This window comes from Eleutherodactylus coqui, chromosome 1 (genome assembly GCF_035609145.1).
Source record: "Eleutherodactylus coqui strain aEleCoq1 chromosome 1, aEleCoq1.hap1, whole genome shotgun sequence".
NCBI lineage: Eukaryota > Metazoa > Chordata > Amphibia > Anura > Eleutherodactylidae > Eleutherodactylus > Eleutherodactylus coqui.
In genome coordinates this window covers 112,308,156-112,331,141 of record NC_089837.1, presented here as the reverse complement: position 1 = coordinate 112,331,141, position 22,986 = coordinate 112,308,156, and the positions used below count along the sequence as shown (strand labels likewise).

Below are 22,986 nucleotides of genomic sequence, written 5' to 3'. Positions count from 1 at the left end.
GACATCTAACATCACAAGCAGGATTACACTGAAAGGTAACACTTATGTAGATAACGCAGGATCCACCATTCACAATAGGTATAAGTTGTGACTATTTACTCCCCCTCCGTGCAAAATGACCTCTGCACAGGTCACAGAGCAGGTCTAGAGCAGTCTCCCATACAAGTCAATGGGTCCCCTCCTGTCCATTGTGTGAATGGTTCAAGAAGCTGCTGTAAAGCATATCTCTAAATGCTCCAAATACTGTTAAATGCAGCTCAGGAAAGATGGCCGCCTCCATAGTCTTGTATAGACAATAGAATGATTATCTGGTTTATCTGGTTTTAATTGATTTTTAAGAAATGGCGATATAGTCCCTTTAAATTTTATTTAGTTCAGTTTTTATTGCTCTATATAAAATACCGCTATACCTATAGGCCCTGAAAAGTGCATAACTTGTGTAACTTTGACCACTAGAGCACAGTAAGTGCCCATACCCTGCTACATTAATAGAATTTAGGCGGCTGACCTGCCTTAAAGGGGTTGTCCCGCGCCGAAATGGGTTTTTTTAAAATTCAATAGGCCCCCCGTTCGGCGCGAGACAAACCCGATGCATGTGTTTAAAAAAACAAAAACGTTTAGTACTTACCCGAATCCCCGCGCTGCAGCGACTTCTTACTTACCTTACTAAGATGGCCGCCGGCATCTTCACCCACGATGCACCGCGGGTCTTCTCCCATGGTGCACCGTGGGCTCTGTGCGGTCCATTGCCGATTCCAGCCTCCTGATTGGCTGGAATCGGCACACGTGACGGGGCGGAGCTACGAGGACCAGCTTTCCGGCACGAGCGGCCCCATTCACCAGGGAGAAGACCGGACTGCGCAAGCGCGTCTAATCGGGCGATTAGACGCTGAAATTAGACGGCACCATGGAGACGGGGACGCTAGCAACGGAACAGGTAAGTGAATAACTTCTGTATGGCTCATAATTAATGCACAATGTACATTACAAAGTGCATTAATATGGCCATACAGAAGTGTATAACCCCACTTGCTTTCGCGGGACAACCCCTTTAAAGTAAAACAGTCAGTGGTGGTAGCGAGTATTTTTTGGGGTGTGTAGGATTAAGTCGGAGTGTGATTTATTCTCCATCTTGCAACGAGTGCAGGACTGAAGGAGTTGAAGGTAAGTCAACCCCTACATATATGTCCTTGTCACATGATGGGAAGGCCGGTATTAATGTACCTTGACGCCCCTGGAAGCTAGGGGTTTAACAGGAGGGACGCCCCTCTGACACCCCCAACTCCCAATAGGGTGAAGGCAAGAAGGTCCTAGCAGACCACTGTGGATCCATTTCTGCCAGCTTAGGATGGCGGTTAGTTGTATTCTTAGGCTTACATTATTACCTGTTAATGCTGCCATGTTACCACTGTAACATTGCAGCATTAACATCTAATAATGTAAGCCTAAGAAGACAAGTAACCATCATTTTAAGGCAGCAGGGCCAGCAGAAATGGATGGACACACTGAAGTGTCTCACCGCAGTCCCGGCTGGCATTTGTGGCATGCGTTGCACCCGGCTGCCTGACACCTCCGTCCCTGCCGCCGGCTGTGAGTTCCATGGCGGCGGCCGCCGGCTGTGCGCTCCGTCCCTGACGCCGGCAGCTGTATGCTCCGTCCCAGGCAGCCGCCCCCACCCCTGCTGACAGCTGCCAATCAAATGACATTCGGCGGGGCAAAGAGTGTAAGTTCACGTTCGCCTCCCTGCTGCCCAGGTGGCGCACCACTTGTGCACTGAGGAGGGTTCGGGGGAACCGGCGGGGAAGCAACTTGGAGCTGTGGTTTCACAGCCGCAGGCCGCTATATGCCTTTTCTAACCATCTTCAGTGCCCATCCAGGACCAGCTTTCCAAAAAGCTGCGCAGCCAATCACGTACAGAGGGCGTCACCCCCTGTTGATCTTGACTCCACCAGCAGGTCCTGGTGGCGTCAAGATACACTAATACTGTGAAGGCCCTGTTCCTGACACTAGATAATATACAGGCAGCAGATTAATTTACTTTCCATGAAACTCTTTTCAATCCTTCTATACACATTAAATAAAAAGTGGGATAAAATGGATACTTTTGGTCCATGATTGTATACAAAGTTTTTCCAATTACACCTTTATGTTGTTGGCTGAACAGTTAATGTTAAATCATTTCAGACATTTAGTTAGTGCTGGTCCACACAGCTGCACATATTTTGCAATCTCCAAATGAGACCTAAATCACAATACAGCTAAGAGGACAGAGCTTCAACCCATTGGGGCTCACAATCTAAATTCTAAATGGACTTATCAGTATAATTTATTGGAGTGTAGGAGAAAACCAGAGCAGCCAGAGGAAACGCACGCAACTACAAAGACAAAATAAAAACTCCATGCAGATCTTGCTCTTGGTCGGATTTGAACCTAGCACACAGCAAGCGAACAGTGTTAAGGCCCTTTTACACACAATGATTATCGCTCAAAATTTGCTCAAAAGCCACCCTTTGAGCGATAATCGTTGTGTGTAAATGTGCACCCATCGTACACTTACTGTGCACTTTTCATCCATCACTGACTTCAGGTCTGCATAAAATCCTCATCCCTCAGGACGATAAGACAGACCGCATGCTGTGTTCTCCGCAGGCAGCGCTGATAACATTCTTTAACAGCTGTTAACAGCCGCTGTCCCTCTGGAGAACAATAGCGATGTATTTAGAAAACAGACCACCCGCTGTTCTCTAAATACATGCAATGAAGTACTAAAGGGCTGACTTAGCCCATCATTACCTACGCAAAATGATCGCTCAGAGTGTCAGTTTCTGATGACTGTGTAAATGCACTTTTAATCACAGAGCCACCTTTATCAATCAGCACAATGTAACACACACAATGACATTTTTATCATGGCATAAAAAAAAAAAAGTAGATGTGTCCAATGGGATTTCCTAGGTGGCACTGCTGTCTCATCTTTTTGGCTTATCCTGATAGAAGACTGTTGGCTGAAAAACATATGCACAGAGGTTCCAAAGTCTGCTATCATTTGTATGTCCAGGTAATATCCATGGTGCAGCCAGCAAGTTAAGTAAACAACGTTATCTAAAGCACACAAAGTAGTCTTATTACACACTGGTACGGGCATCACGGGCCACCCTGCTGTGGTCATGAAGTCATACTCTGCTGGGGGAAGTGCTAACAGGGCAGAAGCTACACCAGCCATTTACTTTAAAATAACATTTAAAAGCTGTGCTGGGAACATTTATATACACTCATGGGCAGAAATCTCTATTGGTAGAAAAATACAGTGCAAATTGGGACGTAAAGAGTAACTGAATAAAAAAATGTATCTGCTACAATATTCTTCTCTTAGTCTAATTGACATTAATGGTAGTCATAGTCATGCCTGTTCAATCCAGTTTTTCCTTACTTTGTGATTAGGTTAATCATCTACTCAATACACTTATGTGAATTATATTACAATTATTAATTCCAGGGTGCTGTACATTTGCCAACAGAGAATTAAATACATTACAGATAGAAAATGTCAGGAATGATAACCATCTACCAGATGACTAACAAATTGATGCAGAGGGAGAGGGCCCTGCCTATGAGGGCTTACAGATTACAAGGGAAGTGGGAAGATGACATTAGGTGAGGGTGGAAGCTGCTCATATAGTGGTGGCAGCAGGGTTATGGTAGGTTGTAGTCTTTTCTCAAGAAGTAAGTTTTCAGGTACTTTTAAAGCTTGCCAAGGTAGTGGAGAGTTTGTTGGGTTGGAGTAGCGAGTTCCAGAATGTAGGTGAAGCACAAGAAAAATCATGGAGACAACCGTGTGACAAGCACACTAGGTGAGAGCAGAGGAAGAGGTCTTGCAAGGTTCAGAGATTGGAAAGGTATCGGGTGATTAAAGGGGTTGTCTCGCGGCAGCAAGTGGGGTTAAGCACTTCTGTATGGCCATATTAATGCACTTTGTAATGTACATCGTGCATTAAATATGAGCCATACAGAAGTTATTCACTTACCTGCTCCGTTGCTAGCGTCCCCGTCTCCATGGCTCCGTCTAATTTCGCTGTCTTCTGGCGTTTTTAGACGCGCTTGCGCTGTGCGGTCTTCTGCCTGGTGAATGGGGCCGCTGGTGCCGGAGAGCTGGTCACCACGTCGTCATCGTAGCTCCGCCCCGTCACGTGAGCCAATCAGGAGGCTGGAATCGGCAATGGAACGCGGAAGACAGAAGAAGAAACTCCACAGTGCACCATGGGAAGACCCGCGGTGCACCGTGGGAGAAGACCAGCGGCGCCATCTTTAAAAGAAGAAATTAAGAAGCTGCAGAACGCTGATGCAGGTAAGCGCAATGTGCTTTTTAAAAACTAACCTATGCTTTCTTTTTCACAGGGCATAATGCAGGGGTCCATTTTTAAAAAAAAAATTTGCTTTCGCCGCGAGACAACCCCTTTAAGTCAAAGATGTATGGAGGGGGCAGGTTGTGGACAGCCTTGCATGTCACTGATAATATCTTGTTTGGATCCTTTGGACGATGAATAGCCATTGAAGGTACTGACAGAGGGCAGTGTCAGGGGAGTAATGCAAATAGAGATGGATTAGCCAGGCAGCAGAGTAGGGGGTGAATTGGAGGAGTGCAAGAGTGTTGGATGGGAGGCCACATAGAAGAGTGTTGCAGTAGTCTAGACTGGAGATGAGGGCATGTACCAGCAGTTTTGTTGAGGAAAGATTGTATCCGAAATAGGTTTTTCAGCTGGAGGTGGTAGGAAGTGGCAAGGGTTTGTATACGTGGTTTGAAGAAGAGGGCGAGGTCAGCTATTTACAGCATTTCTAATATGAATGGCGTTTAATATGCTTTCAGGTTTTACCAGTAACTTTGCCAAGACCACATTGCTAATGAAAGATTAATAAAACTAGAGGGAAACATCCAGAACAAAAACCTTCAGGTATATGGGGAAAACATGAACATTTTCTTTTACTGCAGTAATCATTTGCTGCAGTATGTTAGATGTGAAATCCACTGAATGGCCACTTTATTAAAACACCCATCTACGGTAGTAGTGCAATGGATCTTGGCCTTCAACACTGCAGCAGTTCAGCGTGGCGTAGATTCAACTACATTTTGAAACCCCTAAGATGGAATATTGGACCCAGGGTGTGCAAAGAAAACATACCCTGCACCATTACTCCACCTCCACCAGCCTTAACTGTTGACACCTGACAGAAATGGTTCATAGATTCATGCTGCCTGCATCAAATCTGGATTCATCTGAGCAGATGATGTTTTTCCACTACTCAGTGATCCTATTTTTGGGTGCACATCTTCCTTTGTTCCAGAATTCTCGGCTGAGGTGCAAAAGAGATGGGCGGCCTTCCAGAGGTGGACTGCAGAATCTACAACGTTCCTATGCCATGTTATATTCAGGGACGCTACATGTGGTGGTGAATGGTACCACGCATTTCTTTGCAAATCCGCATGAGGCAACAGTGTTGGACCATAATGAACATTTCCTGAGGCAGTGAGCCCTTAGAATTTTCACAGTTGAGGTATCAATTAACAATATTAAGTGTAAACTGGCAAACATTATCGTGTATGAATCACTTTTCAGATGTGTCATTTTCATGTGTGAGTCCCGTCCATATCGCAATTGGACGGAACTTGCGTTTAAAAATCGTCTGCATGAATCCAACCTCACAACAGTCACGATGGATGTCAAGCTTCACAATTACATTTCCTATGTGTTTATGAAGGCTATTAACAATTACCTCTTCATGTCAATCAGTTTTACTTGTTTTGCGCAGTACACCTTACTAATGAGCTCCTTCGTGGGCACAGGAACCACCGCACTGTCGGCACAGTACCAGTGGCAATCAGACACGCTTCGTTTCAGAACCTCGGTTACCGTGTGAACATAATCTGCTGTATTATGCCCCAAATCTGCAATGTGACAAATTACATAGTAGTTAGAGACAGCTGTAAGTACAACTATATAAATACATGGCCTGACACATCCTGTTTTAGCCTTAGGGTATACTATGAACGTAGGCCCTATCCATATGGCATAGTTTGACAACATGTATATAAATAGAGAGAACTGTCTGTCTAGGCCACCTAGTTGGTTATGTAATAGCTATCTGAGGAAATAGTTGGTGGACCACATAGGTTTTAACTAACAGACATATAATTTATTGATTCGATCAGTGTTTCCCAAACTCCAGTTCTGATGACCTCCCAAACAAGTCATGTTTTCAGGATTTCGTCAATCGCACAAATGCTCTAAGTTTTTGCTTTCCTCAGAACGCATCACCCATTGATTACAATAGGAACCCTTAATGCCTCGCAAGGCTCTCGCACAGGTGTTGTAATTCTTGTCAGTGGCTCAGGACTGGAGTTTGGGAAGCAATGGATTAATTAAAGAATAAAAAAATTCTGATTTTCATTTTTTTCGTAATTGTGTAATTTTAAAAACATTTTTTTTGTACAGCACACATATGAATGAAGATGTGCGCCCCAAAATGGATCCCCCTGTTTGTCCTGTGTTTAGAAATATATACCCATTGTGGCCCCAATCTCTGGACACATGGCTCGGCTTGTAATGGAGAAAATACGATTTGGCTTTCAGGGCACAACTGAATAAATTCCAGCCCCCATTGCTCTTCTTGTAGAGCCATTAAGGTGCCAAAACGATAGAACGCCCCCCACAAATGAGCACATTTTGGAATCTAGACCCCTTAGCCCATTTATCTAGATGTGTACTGAACATTCTGACCCCACATTTTTTTTCACAAATATGTCACTTTCATGACAGTTTTCTTTGTTTCAAGCAGGAAAAACTGGGGAGACGCACCCTAAATTCTATTGCACTGCTCCTTCTGTGTTCAGCAATACCCCCCCATTGTAGCCCCAATCTACTTACAGGACACACGGCTAGGACTATAATGGAAGGAACATCCATTGGCTTTCAGGGCACAACTGAATAAATTCCAGGCCCCACTGTACACTTGGGCAGAAAAAAGAAATTGACTCCCTGAAAAGAATCCCCCCCCCCCCCCCTCCTCTCTCTCTCTCCCCTTTTGGCATTTCCTAAATCTTAGATAAAAGTAATGATTTAAAACTGTGTGATATGTCTCAAAAGAAGGGTAATTGAGGCCCGGTTGGGATGGGCACATGGGACAATAAAACCAGGTACCCCCCCTCCCATGCTTGCTGCAAACCTAACACTTTTTGGGGGTATTTCTTGAACTCAGTGGCAGGGATGGGGTGTAAAAAGTGGTGCTCTGTGAGCCAACATAAGCTTGCTGAGCTGCGGCATTCTTTCACAGAAGGTGCTCAACAAGCTGCTCCTGGAAGTGCAGGAAAGTGAACGTTTCCTGGGACTTTTTGTAAATTATGTAGGCATTACAGGTAGTGGATCTGAATAACGCCGGGCTCACACGACCGTATGTGTAATCTGCTTCCGGAGGCCCACAGCGGATCCCTGCTGTGAGCCCGACTGTGGCCCTTCTGTATGACCGCGTAATGTACTGGCATAACTGCGTCATGTGCAGTACACCTTTTTTTGTTTGTTTATATCTCCCACGCTGTCGCTTAGGAATGACACAGGTACCCGCAGCCTGAACACAATGTAATTGTGTATGAGATGCAGGTATATCTGCAGCCATAAAGCACAATGGGCTCAATGTCGCAGATATCCACGGTAAAATAGAACATGCTGCCATCTATTTTCTGCGAGTGGATTATGTAATTCCGACCCGCTAATGTGATCAGAATTGTGTCACCCAATGCATTTGATTGATCCGTGTATTACCGCAGATCAAACGCTTGTGGAATCTGCAATTCCTATCCAGTCGTGTGAGACCGGCCTAAGGTAGATCACTACCTTTTTATAGCATTTGACAATGGCGATCACATGACCGGGAACTACTCAACGAGGCCTCCGGTCACTGCTTCAGGCTCTCAGTTACCTTTTGTAGCCGAAAGCAGGGAGATTTTAAATTTCCTGGGCCCTTCCAGGCTTCTGCGCATGTCTGCCATTTTTCCAGGGGGCGTATGTACAGAAGGCGGGAAAGGTCCATGAAGTATGATCACGTAGGGGTTCAAATGCGGAGGCCTCCAGTAAGAAGTTTCATCTCCCCTCACAGATTGCATTGGACAGGAGAGGTGAAACTTAATTTTTTTTTTTACTATTACATGATTGCCGTTATCCAGTGGATAATGGAGATCACGTGATCAGGGACCGCATACCAGATTTTTAATTTCCTGGGCAATCCTCGGCTTCTGCACATGCGCTGACATTCAAGAAGCCACTGACAGGTCCTTGCAGGACCAGGTTATTGTGGGACATAGCGGAGGCCAGAAGTGAGTAGGAGATGAAACTTCAACTTTTTTAAAACTTGAATCATATTGGAACGGGATCAAACTGGAAGCATTCCCTTTCTTTTTTTTTAGACCGATTGAGATTAGTGGGGAAAAAAGGGAAATGCTTAATTTAGTTTGAGTTACATTTTTCTGCTCCAAATACAGAACCGACAGACGGAATTCATATGGAAATCCCTAACACAGATGTGAATGAGCCTAAACTGTTTTTCACACATTGCGCAGTTCAGATGACATTTTTGCTACTATTTTACAAGAATCATAATTTGGCTGCACCGTATGAATACACCCTAACTGATTAGGAAACATTGGAGGAAAAGTGCAATGAATTGTGAAAAGTGCTATGTAATTCTATTAGAAAGGTGGTGGGTTTATGCTTTGAGTTACCTTCTTTTAAAAAAGTTCTGTACTCCATTCTTTTGGTATTGTATAGAAAGAGACGGGAAAATCTGTTTTTAAAATATGCAAAACCTCTGACTCTTCTTTGCCGTCCATTCAGTGCCAGTTGTCTATTCAGTGACACAGAGTTTTGGACAAATCTGGATTGGTGCGGCAAGGCTGGAAGAAGCCGCATCTGGGGACTTCCATCTGTGCTAATGGTTTGTCTCCATATAAAAGTAGGTAAAGAACATCTTTATCCAGGACCAGCGTTGCCCTATCACCTACCTTTGACAGTAAACGTTTCTAACATATTCAAAGCCATCAGAGCAGTGATTCCTTGACTGTTCGGTGGGGTTTCCCAAACTTTCACTCCCTAGTAGAATGTGATGGAAAAAAAATGCAGCTGGTCAATATTATAATAACTGGACATACTTAACAGTTCACACAATATTGCTTCACCTAGAATTACCTCTCTCTCACTTTCTCCCCCTGCTCTTCCCTGCTCACTCCCACAACTCACAGCTTTTCCCTGCCGGCACCCAAATCTTTAGAGATGAGTGGGCAGGTACTCGCATGAGGCACTACTTGCTCGAGTAGTTTGCCTTAGTGAGTACGCTCGCTCATCTCTACATATAATGTATTACTAACACAGCTTGCAGGCTGGCTGCTACATCTATGCCTTTCCCTCCTGCTACTTAGCTACATTGCATTTTTTTCAAAACTAAGATGGGATCTAATGTATCCAGACTGGTCAACTAATGCTATCCAATCTCTTCTGAAGATGACAGTACAGCTGGTTGCTTGCTGCTGTGGTTTATTCCTATTAGGCTGTCTATTAATGGTTCACTAGATAGCCTAATAGGAATAATTGCTTTTAGACAATACTAAATGGATGTAAAGTGGACCCCAAGAGGAGGAAAAATAAATAGCCCAAACGTCTGGTGCTCTCTTTTCTATTGTATCTGCATCGTTACTTGCATAAAATCCTGCACTGTGAGAACCTGGCCTTCCTGATGTTATTCTCTCTATGCAATGAGTTTACAAGGACATTAAAAATGGAGATGCAATAGTTTCTGGTGGGTCATAGGTGCCACAAGACACCACACCACATTGCAATTATGGCACTATGACATTACTTCTGGTAGAGCTCTGTACTGTGTCCCAATTGTATATATCTTATCTTATGGGTGTGACTTGACTAATTAGTGTGTTTTGTAGATGTAGCCGATACTATGACTCAGACAACTTGCACCTAATACAAAATTGTGATCAGATGTTTTTTTAATCTTGGTCAGCGCTCACCATGAATACTTCTCCTGGGATGTTATAATGAATGGCACTAGTTGATATATGGTGCTTATATACATTCCCACAGTTTTCGGTTCTCAGAGCAATCAAGCTGGGTGTGTTTGTCTAATTTTGGTTTGATGCCAAGGTTACATTTAACTGCTGGCATGACAAGAGGTTAAAACTACAGCATTAGAAGATTGGTTTTGTAGTTTCCACTGGTACTATTTGGGGTGAATATGAATTTTTAATCACTTTTTATCGCATTTTTTGGGAGGCAGATAAACAAAAACAGAGATTCTGGCTTAGTTTTTTTTTTTTTACGGTGTGGTATAAATGACATGCTAACTTTATTCTTCGGATCAATACAATTATGTCAATATTAAATCTATCTTTTTATTACTTTTGCACAATAAAGCCCCTTTTAAAAAAGGATTTGCATCACTGCATCCCACGACCTATAACATCTTTATTAGAGATGAGCGAGCACCAAAATGCTCGAGTGCTCGTTACTCGAGTCGAACTTTCAGTGATGCTCGAGAGTTCGTTTCGAGTAACGAACCCCATTGAAGTCAATGGGCGACTCGAGCATTTTTGTATATGACTGGTGTTCCGCTAAGGTTTTCATTTGTGAAAATCTTAGCAAATCACCAAAGGCAGGTAAAAAACACAGAAATGGATAGGGCAGGCGAGGAGCAACATGCAGGGCTGCATTTCGGGCTCCGAGGTCTCACTATTAAGCCACAATAGTGGCAAGAGTGAGACCCCCCCCCCCCCACACACTGTCAGCATAACGATCGTTCTCCTCTTCCACAGCTGTAACAGCTGTGGCAGAGAAGAACGATGTTAGCCCATTGAATTCAATGGAACCGGCAATACAGCCGGCTCCATTGAAAGCAATGGGCTGCCGGCGAGCGCGGGATGAATTTTCGGGAAGGGCTTAAAAATATAAGCCCTTACCTGAAAATCATCCTAAAATGTGTAAAAATAAAAAAATAAAAATTATGTCAGCATTAAGATCGTTCTCCTCTGCCACAGCTGTAACAGCTGTGGCAGAGAAGAACGATGTTAGCCCATTGAATTCAATGGAGCCGGCAATACAGCCGGCTCCATTGAAAGCAATGGGCTGCCAACGAGCGCGGGATGAATTTTCAGGAAGGGCTTAAAAATATAAGCCCTTACCTGAAAAAGAAAGATTTTAGTGTAAAAAAGAATAAAAATGCAGGCATTCTCTTCAATGGAGCCGCTGCTGCTGCCGGCGACTCCATTGAAGACAATGGTCCGCTGGCACACCTGAATTCTTTTTCAGGGAAGGGCTTTACATATAAGCCATTCCCTGGAAATGAATTAAAAGTGATTTAAAAAACAAAAAAAAATAGATACTCACCTCCCTTCAGCTGCCTCTCCTGCTGTCCCCTGCACTGTGGTGCTGAACTGCTGTCATTCAGCTGAGAGCTGCCATGAATTCATGAATGGGTGTGAGTGAGATCTGCCTCTGATTGGTCAGGCTGTGACCAATCAGAGGCAGCTCATTCAGCAGACGGGGATTTTAAATCCCCGGCTGCTGAATACTACAGAGAGCAGTTCAGGAGAACTGCTAGCTGGCCGTAGCTGAACTCCGTCTGCCGGGACCAGGTGAGTATATATTTTTTTTATTTTTACACATTTCTGGATGAATTGCAGGGAAGGGCTTATATATTTAAGCCCTTCCCGAAAATTCATTGTGCGATCGCCGGCAGCCCATTGCTTTCAATGGAGCCGGCTGTATTGCCGGCTCCATTGAATTCAATGGGCTAACATCGTTCTGCCGGGACAAGGTGAGTATATTTTTTTTTTTACTTTTTACACATTTTAGGATGATTTTCAGGTAAGGGCTTATATTTTTAAGCCCTACCCGAAAATTCATCCCCCGCTAGCCGGCAGCCCATTGCTTTCAATGGAGCTGGCTGTATTGCCGGCTCCATTGAATTTAATGGTCAGTGCTCGTTTAAATCGAGACGAGTACCGCGTGGTGCTCGTCTCGAGTAACGAGCATCTCGAGCACCCTAATATTCGAACGAGCATCAAGCTCGGACGAGTATGCTCGCTCATCTCTAATCTTTATTCATCTGGCAGCGAAACTGTATGAAGTCTTTCATTTTGTGGTGGATGAGCTGCAGTTTGGTATCTTTTAGGGATGCATGCGATTTTCTTGATTGTTTTTATATGACATCTTTTGGGAGGCAGATGACCGAAAAACAACAATTCTGACATTGCTTTTTTAAAATTTTCTTCATGTCATTCACTGTTCACCATAAATTATGCAATATTTATAAAGTTTGGGTGATTACAAAAGCAGTGATATCTATTATGTATATTTTTCTATAAAAAGGGTGAATGTTTGTGGGGAAAAGGTTTTTTTTTAAAAAAAACACATTTCTTTTGTTACTTAAGCAAATTTGAAGATGCAATTTATGTAATGCAGTGTGGTATGCTTTTGACTCCTTTCCCATTAGACCCTGCCAGAGGCTGGCATGTGTGGCAGACCTGGAAGCCTTGATCAAATGTTCAGTTGCCATAGCAACCCATAGGCACCCTGCAATTGCATCTAAGGGTGCTAATGGGTGACAAAGGGAGCCCCATGCCCTATCAACCACTTACACGTGGTAGTTGCAATTGACGGAGGCATGTGAGGGTTCAATCAGCAGGAATTGGAGGTTTCTTCACTCTTGGCCTCCATAGTAAGAGCATGGCTGTCTAATGACAGTCGATCCCCAGCTCTTCTTGGTGTAGACTAGGTTCCTGGGACTTTAATATTGATAACAACAGTCCTGTCCCCTCTTCCCCCCTTCTAACTCACAGGGACCATGCTCCAAAACTCTGTCTGCAAGCAGTAGAAGCAAGCAGCTCATCACTTGCACTGCAGTACTGGGTAATGCTGCACCGCTCTCTGAGCAACCCTGCTTTTCCCTGTCTCCTGCACTTGGAGTACTTACAGGGAGAAGCTAGTACTAGAGTGTAAGTGATGAGCCGATTATACTGCCTGTAACCAGAGTTTTGGAGCAGAGATTCATTGAAGGGCCACAGAAGGGGACACTATTACTCAGACACTACTACTAAGACAGGGGCCACAGAAGAGAACACTATCATTAGGTTAGGTGCCACAAAACAAGGAGATACTATTACTAATGTAGAGTTCACACAGCATTATTGTACGTGCTGTGCGACTCGGTTCGGGGGTTCCATGACGGCTGCTGAAAACAGCGCTGTGACGGAATCCCCCAACAAAAACAAATTGAGCTCTTCACTTACATTGTGAAATGGACACCTCTTTGGCGTCCGTTTTACAGGGTTTCTGTTTATTTTTGCTTTATTTGGAGAACAGAATACCGCAGTAAACTATGTTATTCTTTACTCCAAATAAGGTGGAAACAAGCGGGAACCTTGTAAAACAGACATCTAAGAAGTCTCTGATTCACAATAGACGTGAATGGTTCCTTGTTTTCAGTAGCTGTCACGGAATTACACAGCATGTACGATAATGCTATGTGAACACTCCCTCAGACAGGGGACACTACTACTAAGATGGCACTACAGAAAGGGACACTTACCATGATGGTGCCACAGAAGGAGGCACTGTTACCAAGATGGGGTCCTGTCCCTAACAGCGACTTGTAGCCTATGGGTGTATTCACACAGTAGTATCCTGCATGATGAAAAAACATGTGGCAAAATTGTACAGATTTAACTGTCAATTGCCAACAGTTTGCAATAGGGTTATTTGTTGCATGGTTCTTACAGGTGGAAAACAAACATCCTTGAAAATGGTTTCACTTGTAAGAACTCCAAGAACAATAACTGCATTATATGTTTAGTTTTGATACTGGATTTTGCAATGATGAACCGCGCTGACTATACAAGAGCCATCTGATAAGTGGGGCAGAGTGTTCAGAAATGAAGACATTTCTTCTTGTAAATTTATATCAGAACGAGCCCCGTTCTTTAACAAAAGGCAATTGAATGCAGAGCAATTTCATAATATATTACATACCTACTGATTATCAGAATTGTTTAAAAAAAATCAGGGTGATCAAATGTAAGCTATGGCTAATTGGTATGTATTGTGGAAAAGCCATGCGTGCAGTTTCCTTTTGTAAAATAATTTCAAGATTAAAATCGAAAGTCGTCTAAAAGTTGAAAAAAGATTTTATTTTAAAGCTAAATCGCCTAGTGAAAAGAGTATTCCCAGTGTTACAAATGATGGCATACCGCTGCTATGCACAGTGCAAGTTCATGTTTGGAACACGTCGTCTATGAGGCTCAGTGACGTCACTAATTATAATAACGTTTTTCGGCTATTTAAAGATGAAGTTTAAAGCATGAGACAGCTTGAGAAAGGGGCGTAAGTACCCCGAAACGCGTCGCACCTGCCCCCTCCCCTAGATTTTTTATGTTGTTTAAATAAATAGTATGTTTATGTATGTTTAAATAAATAGTAATTATCACCCTAAGGCCTCCTTCCCACGAGCGTGACGGGGTCCGCCGCGTAATATTACGCAGTGAAGCCCGTCACGGCGCCCCCCAGAGCCCCTATACTTACCTGCGGGAGATAGCGTGAAATCGCTTCCCCGCCCACCACCGCCGCGTCACCGCCTGTCACCGCCCACCACCGCCGCGTCACCGAGCGTGTCACGTGACGCGGCCGGCCGTGTCACGTGACGCGGCCGGCCGCGTCATTTGGCGTCAGATGACGCGCGGCGGTGGGCGGGAAAGCGTTTTTTCACGCTATCTCCCGCTGGTTACAGCGGGAGATAGCGTGAACGGACAGCTTCCATTGACTGCAATGGAAGCCGTCAGTGCGTACAGCCCGTCCTCACCCGCAGAAAATAGAGCATGCTGCGGGTGAGGACGGGAGAAATCGCGGTGCGTAATTCCGCGCTGGAATTACGCATCGTGAGCATTGAGCTATTAGGTTCAATAGAACCTAATAGCTGCGGGCAACGCAGCGGATTTTCGCCGCGAATTACGCGGCGGAAATCCGTTCGTGGGAAGGAGGCCTAAGGCCGGCTGCACACGGCCGTGACGGGCTCCACCGCGGCATTCCGCGGCGGAGCCCGTCACGGCGCCCCCCAGAGACCCCATACTTACCTGCAGATCCGGCATCCTAGGTCCCGCATGACGCTTCGGCGTGACGTGTCGCAGCGTCATGTGGCACGCCGGCCACGTCACATGGCACGCCCACAGCGTCACATGACGCGGCCAGCCGTGTCATATGATGCGGCGGGGAAGAGGTTTCACGCTATCTTCCGCTTTGCTACAGCGGAAGATAGCATGACGGATGGCTTCCATTCACTGCAATGGAAGCCGTCCGCGCAAACACCCACGGCAAATAGAGCATGCCGCGGGTGAAGAAGGGTGAATTCACGATGCGGATTTCCACGGTGGAATTCCGCACCGTGAGCACTGAGCTATTAGGTTCAATAAAACCTAATAGCTGCGGGCAACGCAGGAGCCCTAAAGATTTCTTTGGACTTTTCTGGGAAAACTTGCATGAAAGAGAGGCCTTAGGCCTCGTGTCCACTGGGAAAATCAGGCCCGCCGTGGATTCTTCATGGAGAATCCCGCAGCGGGTCTCTCCTTTCCCGCGGACATGATGCTAAAAAATAAGAATTTCCTTACCTGTCCGGACACTACGGACCTGCCCTCCATTGTGGCATGCTCCCTTTTTGTTTTTGAACTCCTGCTCCCCTTTTTGTTTTTGAACTCCTGCTCTCCCGCGCTCAGAGAGCAGAAATTCAGGTGCGGGTGTACCGTGGATCCGGACGGCTTCCATAGGCTTCAATAGAAGCCTGCAGGAACCGTCCCCGCGGGAGACCCGCACTAAAATGGAGCGTTTTTTTTCCCGCACATGTAATCCGCACCTGAACGGAAAATGACATGCGCAGGTATTTAACTACCTGCGGGTGTCCAATACATCCCTATGGGACGCGGATCCGCGTGTGGGAAAAACGCTGCGGATTTAAAATCACAATTATCCTGTGGACATGAGGCCTTAAAGTCTGAGATTGGGAGGTCTCCAGGGAGGGGACCTCATACAGAAGTGTTTCAACTTCAATTGGAGATAAAATTACACCTTTTTTAGATTTATTTCTTTGTCTAATTGTCCCGGGACCTTCTGAAGACGTCCTACAGCTCACCAGTCCTTTGTTTAAAAGGAAGCGAGGGGTTTGAAATTTAGAGAGATGTTTCAAAAGGTGCAGTGGTGGACTCATATATGTTGGGTCAGATCACGGGCACCAGGTGAGTCCCTTATATCCTCCTATATATTTTTAAACACAAATTTGCAAAACAAAACCCGAGCGCTGTTTCTAATTCTAGTTCTGCAAGTGAAATTGTTCCTTCAGTGTCTCCCTGCCAAAGGCCTCCTGCAGACGGCTGGGTCGGATTCCGCTGCGAGAATTCTCGCAGCGGGATGTGAGGTGTGCCCCTGCAGGGACCGCTTCGGGATCCTGCAGGGACCGCTTCGGGATCCCCAACCATCAGCTAATCATCTGGCCCGCTGTCAGTGCAGCAGATCGGACGGACGTCGTCATTAGTGGACAGGGAAGGAAGCAAAAGCGCCAGCTTCAATTCCCATTCAAATCAATGGGCAACCTCACTTGTGTTACACTTTCTGCTCCTTGTTAGTTCTGTTTTGCCTGTAACATGGAGCAGGAAGTGCAATAGAACGATGGGGATGATGTCAGCACTAGCACTACTTCCCCTGTATACTAATAACGAAGTTCGGCCCTGCTGCACTGGCAGCGAGCCAGACGATCAACTGACGGACAGGGATCCAGGGCGGTGGATCCTCGTTGAGCAACCACTAGTGACCTACACAGATGATAGGCTGGAATACCCCTTTAATTACACATTATGTAATAAGTGATATTACCTTGTAAGTTGTAAAAATTGGTTGTATTTCCTCTGTCACATGATGGGACAAGTCACTCAGGGCCAAAACACCACCATTGCTTTGTATAACTTGGACGATGGCTTGGGCAATCCGTCCTTCATAGAATCCTTTTTTACCTTGTTTAGACAATTCCTATAAAAGACAACAAAACACTGATTTACTTCTTCAGTCAATATAAAAGAATATTACATATTTTAATTATTAGAATGATTTCATTATTATTAATTATTTTACATATTTTTATTTTTACAAGAAGATTTTTACATGGGGCCCATATGTGTACGGGGTCTCATGAAAATACAATATAATGCAGTTTATACATTTAAGGCCTAAATGCGTAATAAAAAGAAAAAAATAAGTTGTTTATGTGCCATATGATGACTATCACAGACCTATAAAGAACCTATGAGTACCACCGATACAACTCTGCATTGTGCCATTCCTCCAGGAAATGCATGACTTATGGTGCACTGGGTAAAACGAGAAGAGTTTAGTACAGTGTTAGCCAGTAGAGAAAAGTGTGATTGTTCTCAGTAAGAGAAACTGCAAGCTGTTATTGCAAGCTTTATCATGGGAGAGAATACGAAAGCTCGCATTACCATCATATATTTTTGTTAGCCATTAAAAGGTATCATATCTACAAGATGACTTGGTTTCTCTTACTGGGAACAATCACATTACGGTGCATTCACACGAGCGTTGGCAGTCTAGGACATTTCCGTCTTTCTGTTCGGTCTTTAGTAAAAGAAAAACGAAAATAAAAGCTCCGGTCTTTTCCCCATTATTCTCAATGGAGTTTCTGTTTTTACATTTAACTTCCGTTATGTTTCCTTTTTTTTAAAAATTACAGAAAACTAGTGCTGCAGACTGTCACAGAATGTCCCAGAAATACAAGTATTTACTTGCACAATCATGTCCGGAGAGTTGAAAAACTTGCTTCTTTTTTTTCCCTTTACTTCTGCATTCCATGAGCCATAACTTTTGAGGCTTTGCTTTTTTGATGCACGAGGTGCATTTTTCAGTGACACCATTTACGGGTACAGATTTGGATGGGGGATGTAAAAAATAAAAATCAATTCTGCTATAGATTTTCTTTTTTGCAGTTGACTATGGGTTTTAGATATAGGTTAATAACTGTATTCTAAAAGGTCATTACAATCACAGCATTGCCAAATATGCATAGATCAGCTTTATAGTTTTGTACTTTTGCACAAGTAAAGCATGTGTTACAGAAAAAAAAAACATTTGCATCTTCTCATTGAGTGACTGATAACTTTTTAATTTTCCAGTCAACATAGTAGAATGAAGGCTTGTTTTTTGTCAGATCAAAACTCATTAAAACTCTTTGGGGGTGAAAATGTATTGATTCTCTTATTACATTTTTTGTGAGGAAGAATGGGAAAAATAGTAATTCTGCTATCCTCTTTCTGGATTGTTTTTGTATGCATGAGACTATAAATATTATGTTATCTTTAGTGTATGAATTGTTATGACTGCAGTGATATCTTATATGTCATTTTTATCATAGTGGATTATTTTTTACTCAACTTAAATAAAATACAGTGAGTCAGGAAAATCTTTACACCCTTTCACCATTTATTACATTTTGTTATTTTGAGGCCTTGTGCAAATAAAAAAAGAATTTCAAGTATTTCTTTTTTTATTTTATTTTTGCTTTAAAAAAAAAAAAGAAAAACAAACACTTTGCATCGACATAAGTATTCAGAGTTTCAGACTTAGTTTAAGCAGCTCTAGCGGTGGTTACAGCCTCTAGTCCTCTTGAGTATGATGCCACAAGGTTTGCAGACCTGGATACTGAGATTTTCTGCCATTCTTCACTGCAGATCCTCTCAAGCTCGGTCTGTGGACAGCCATTTACAGGTCTCTCCAGAGATGTTTAATTGGGTTGAAATCATAGCTCTGGCTAGGCCACTCAAGGACATTCACAGACTTGTCGTTAAAGGGGTTCTGTCATTAAAAAACAAAAGTTCTATACTTACCTATTAATCACCAATCAGTCTACTTACCAGATCTTCACCTCACCTATCTTCTTCTGTCTCCTGCAGTCCAGGGAAAGTGAGGGGGGGGGGGGGGGGTGTTGGTTACCTGACCTCCAGCTGGCTGATTCTTCTGCTTACTGTAAGATTATGTACATTCACAGGCAGCCTCCTTTCTGCCGGCAATGTACGTTACGTCACAGTTCACAGCCTGGGAGGGAGTGCTGAGCTATTGCAGAGACTGCTCATGTGTGCTGTCTCTGCAAAGATCAGCATTCCTTCCTAGCCAGTGAACGCTACAGCACAGGGACCTTCACTTCACTGAATGACCGGAAGGAATTGTGAGGAATGCCAGCTTCATAACAAGCAGGCCTGGCTGGAGGAGACGTTACACTGGTGACTGCAGAAGCTCAGGGAGAAGATGCCTTAGGAAGACTGCCAGTGGAGGAATAGGTGAGTATAGATTTTTTTTTTTATGACAAAACCCCTTTAAGCCACTCCTGTGTTGTATTGGCTATGTACCTGGGGTCACAGTCCTGTTGGAAGGTGAAATTCTGGCCCTGTCTGAAGCACCTTGTACTCTAGACCATGTTCTCATTATGAATATCTCTGTATTTTACCCCATTCAGCTTTCCATCAACCCTGATCAGTCTCCCTGTCCCAGCAGCTGAAAAACACCCCCACATCATGATGCTGCCACCACCATGCCTCACTGTAGGGACGGTATTGGGCAGGTCATGAGCAGCACCTGGTTTCCTCCATTCACAACACTTAGAATTGAGGCCAAAAAGTTCAATCTTGGTTTTATCAGACCAGAGAATTTTGTTTCTCACAGTCTAAGAGTCCTTTAGGCGCTTTTTGGTAAACTCTATGCAGGCTTTCATGTTTCTTTTACTGAAGAGACTTCTTTCTGGGCATTCTTCCATAAAGCCCAGATTGGCAGAGTGTGGCAGTGATGGTTGATCTTCTGGAAGTTTCTTCCATTTGCACATTATCTTTGGATCTGAGCCCGAGCGGCTATTGGGTTCTTGGTCACTTCCTTTAAGAAGGCCTTTCTTCCCCAATTACATAATTTGGTGAGTTACCCAGCTGTAGGAAGAGTCCTGGTTGTTCCAAACGTCTTCCATTTAAGAATTATGGAGTCCAATGTGCTGCTGGGAACTTTCAGTTCAGCAAAAATTGTTTTGTACCTTTCTCCAGATCTGTTCCTCCACACAATCCCATCTTTAAGCTCTATAGGCAGTTCTTTTCTCCTCATGGCTTGGTTTTGGCTCTGATATGCATTGTGAAACCTTATACACAAAAAGGTGTGTCTTTTAAAATTAGGTCTATTCAACTGGATTTCCCACAGGTGACTGCAATCAAGTTTAATAAACATCTCAAAGATGATCAAGAGAAATGGGAGACACCAGAGTTAGGCCTCATGTCCACGGGATAAAAATCCGCAGAGTTTTTCCCGCACGCGTATCCGCGCCCCATAGGGATGCATTGGACACCCGCAGGTAGTTAAATACCTTCGGATGTCATTTTTCCCTTCAGGCGCGGATCTGCGTGCAGGAAAAAAACTGCGACATGCTCCATTTTCGTGCGGGTCTCCCGCGGGGACGGCTCACGCAGGCTTCTATTGAAGCCTATGGAAGCCGTCCAGATCTGTGGAACACCTGTACCAGAATTAAAACTTACCTGTCCAGATGCTGCGGATCTTCCCTTCGTCGCAGCCGGATCTTCTTTCTTCGGCCCGGCGGATGTGCCCGGTGCATGCGTGCGGCACGCTGCTGGCGTGCCTAGCACATCCGCCGGGCCAAAGAAAGGAGGGAAGATCAGCAGCGTCCGGACAGGTGAGTTTAATTTTATTTTCAGCCTCATGTCCGCGGGGCAGGAGGGACCCGCTATGGATTCTGCATGGAGAATCCGCGGTGGGCCTGATTTTCCCCGTGGACATGAGGCTTTAAATGTCAAGTATCATACCAAAGGCGCTAAATACTTATATCAATGCAAACTGTTAGTTTTTCTTTTTTTTTTTTTTAATTATGAAAGTTATCTAGAATTCGGCCTTCACTTTGTCATTATAGGGTAAAATGTAAAAAAAAGTGAAAGATCTGAAGGCTTTCCGGATCCACTGTAACTGTTAATGTAAAACAGCAATTAGATTTTTTTTTGTTGTACAATTTCATTATACACATTTAATTTTTGTTTTTCATTCCCACTAGAATACTTGAAGTTGCGATCAATACATTACATACATAATGCTGAGATATACTGCTGTTCCCTACATTACCTTTCATAAATTCCGGACTTATATTATGATCTTATTCAGTGCTTCGTGTGATAAAGGACACTTACATTACACTATCATGGGACAGGCATAAACCTGATAATATCTTATTCACATGACTATAACAGACTTCTATATCATTTGTAACAATGAAAATGGTTTGCAGGTTCAAGTTTATGATTCAGGTTAGAATGGCAAACATGATTTTTTCACAATCATATGTGATAAATATATATATGTACATTAGGTTGCTAGGGTTTATCAAGAGGAGTAATATACAGCAATTCTAGGTAACTTGATAATGATTAATTCAAGTGCATTACACAATCTATTTATGATATACAGTTAATACATAGGAAGCTACAGCATTAGCCACTAATGTATGTCATATCTAAGGAGAGATTCAGAGAACATTTTTTGAATGTTTTATTATCCTTGGCAATTTTTCTATTAGAGGTAACAGAACTATAAATGTCCAATGCGATACCGTTTTCTCTTAATTTTAAACAGTAGATAATGTGGAGTAGTAGTATATGTAGAGGTGGGTGTCAGTGCTATTTAGTGTGGGGTAAACTAATCCTATACTAGTAGTTGGGAAATTATTATGCAATTTGCACAAGGTTTCTGGCATAAAATGTCACAAATGTTGGTGCATGCCTTTTTTGCTTAAAACTTAAATGGCTGGGCATGCAACCCAATTAAAAAAGAATCAGTACTTGCCTTACTTCTTACCCCAGGAAATGAGAGCAGCTCTGGAAGTCAGGTGACCGCCAATCATATTTTTATTGCAGGCAGATTTAAGTTTAGTGTCAAAATGCACGGGTAGCCCTGCGGATTGCAGGCTAATTCCACCTATGTGAAAGGTCCCTTAGACATTGGCCTATTTTTTCCGAAGCAAACAGCACCTTAAGTAGTCATATCATAGGACAGCAAAAACATATCTCAGGTGGGAACAAATGATCAGGCATACTGCAATCCATAGATCGCAGTGCCACCATTTGTTAGGGCCTTTCTAAACATGTAGAGGTGGGTGTCAGTGCTTTTTAGTATGGAGGTAAATTAACCATATACTAACAGAAAAAAAAGGTTAAAAAAATTTAGAGTTAATGCCTACTCTTGTTTTTATGTAGCTTATCATTTAGCAAATACAGTGGTACCTCGGGATGCGGGCGCCTCAGTTTGCGAGTTTTTTGACTTGCGAGCAGGCTCTCTCCCGAATTTTTGCTCTGATTTCAATTACATCATTGAATAGCTGAGATTGGTTAGCCCAGCAGCAGCTTTCATTAGTTAACACAGCACAGAGTTAACCAATTAGAGCTATAGCTTGCTGGAGGCGGGGCTTGAATGCAATGCTCTGTCGGCGTGGAAAAGAACGCAATAGCCTGCAGCAGCACCGCAGACCATTGCGAAATGCTGGCGGTAAGGGAGTATTGATTTTCTTTTTTTACTTTTAGTTAGTTTTCCTATTGAAATGAATTGAAACGCCATTAATGCGGAACGTATGTCAAGGCACATACTGTATTTGTATCTGACATCTTAGTAGCAATTTCACAACTCTACTAGAGGGATGTGGATATCCCACAATAAATCAGCATTTTATTAGCAGATCACATGGAAAAGCCAAGAATAGCTCAGTTGCACAATCAGTGACATAACAAATTATCTGCTTTCCACAGTCATTATATTACATGACCGTACAGTCAATTCAGGTCATTTCTTTTTGATGAGAAGC

General features: G+C 43.6%; 1 protein-coding gene across 1 annotated transcript in view; it reads right to left on the bottom strand.

The window, feature by feature from the left end:
- Positions 1-22,986, bottom strand: part of LOC136625140 (glutathione hydrolase-like YwrD proenzyme) — an 82,126-nt gene that overhangs the window by 26,868 nt on the left and 32,272 nt on the right. Inside the window, exons 6-8 of the mRNA XM_066599130.1 lie at positions 16,962-17,114; positions 9,047-9,134; positions 5,770-5,941 (exon numbers count right to left, since the gene is read on the bottom strand). Of these exons, the coding sequence (XP_066455227.1) occupies positions 5,770-5,941; positions 9,047-9,134; positions 16,962-17,114 (413 nt within the window). The remainder of the gene's footprint in view (positions 1-5,769; positions 5,942-9,046; positions 9,135-16,961; positions 17,115-22,986) is intronic.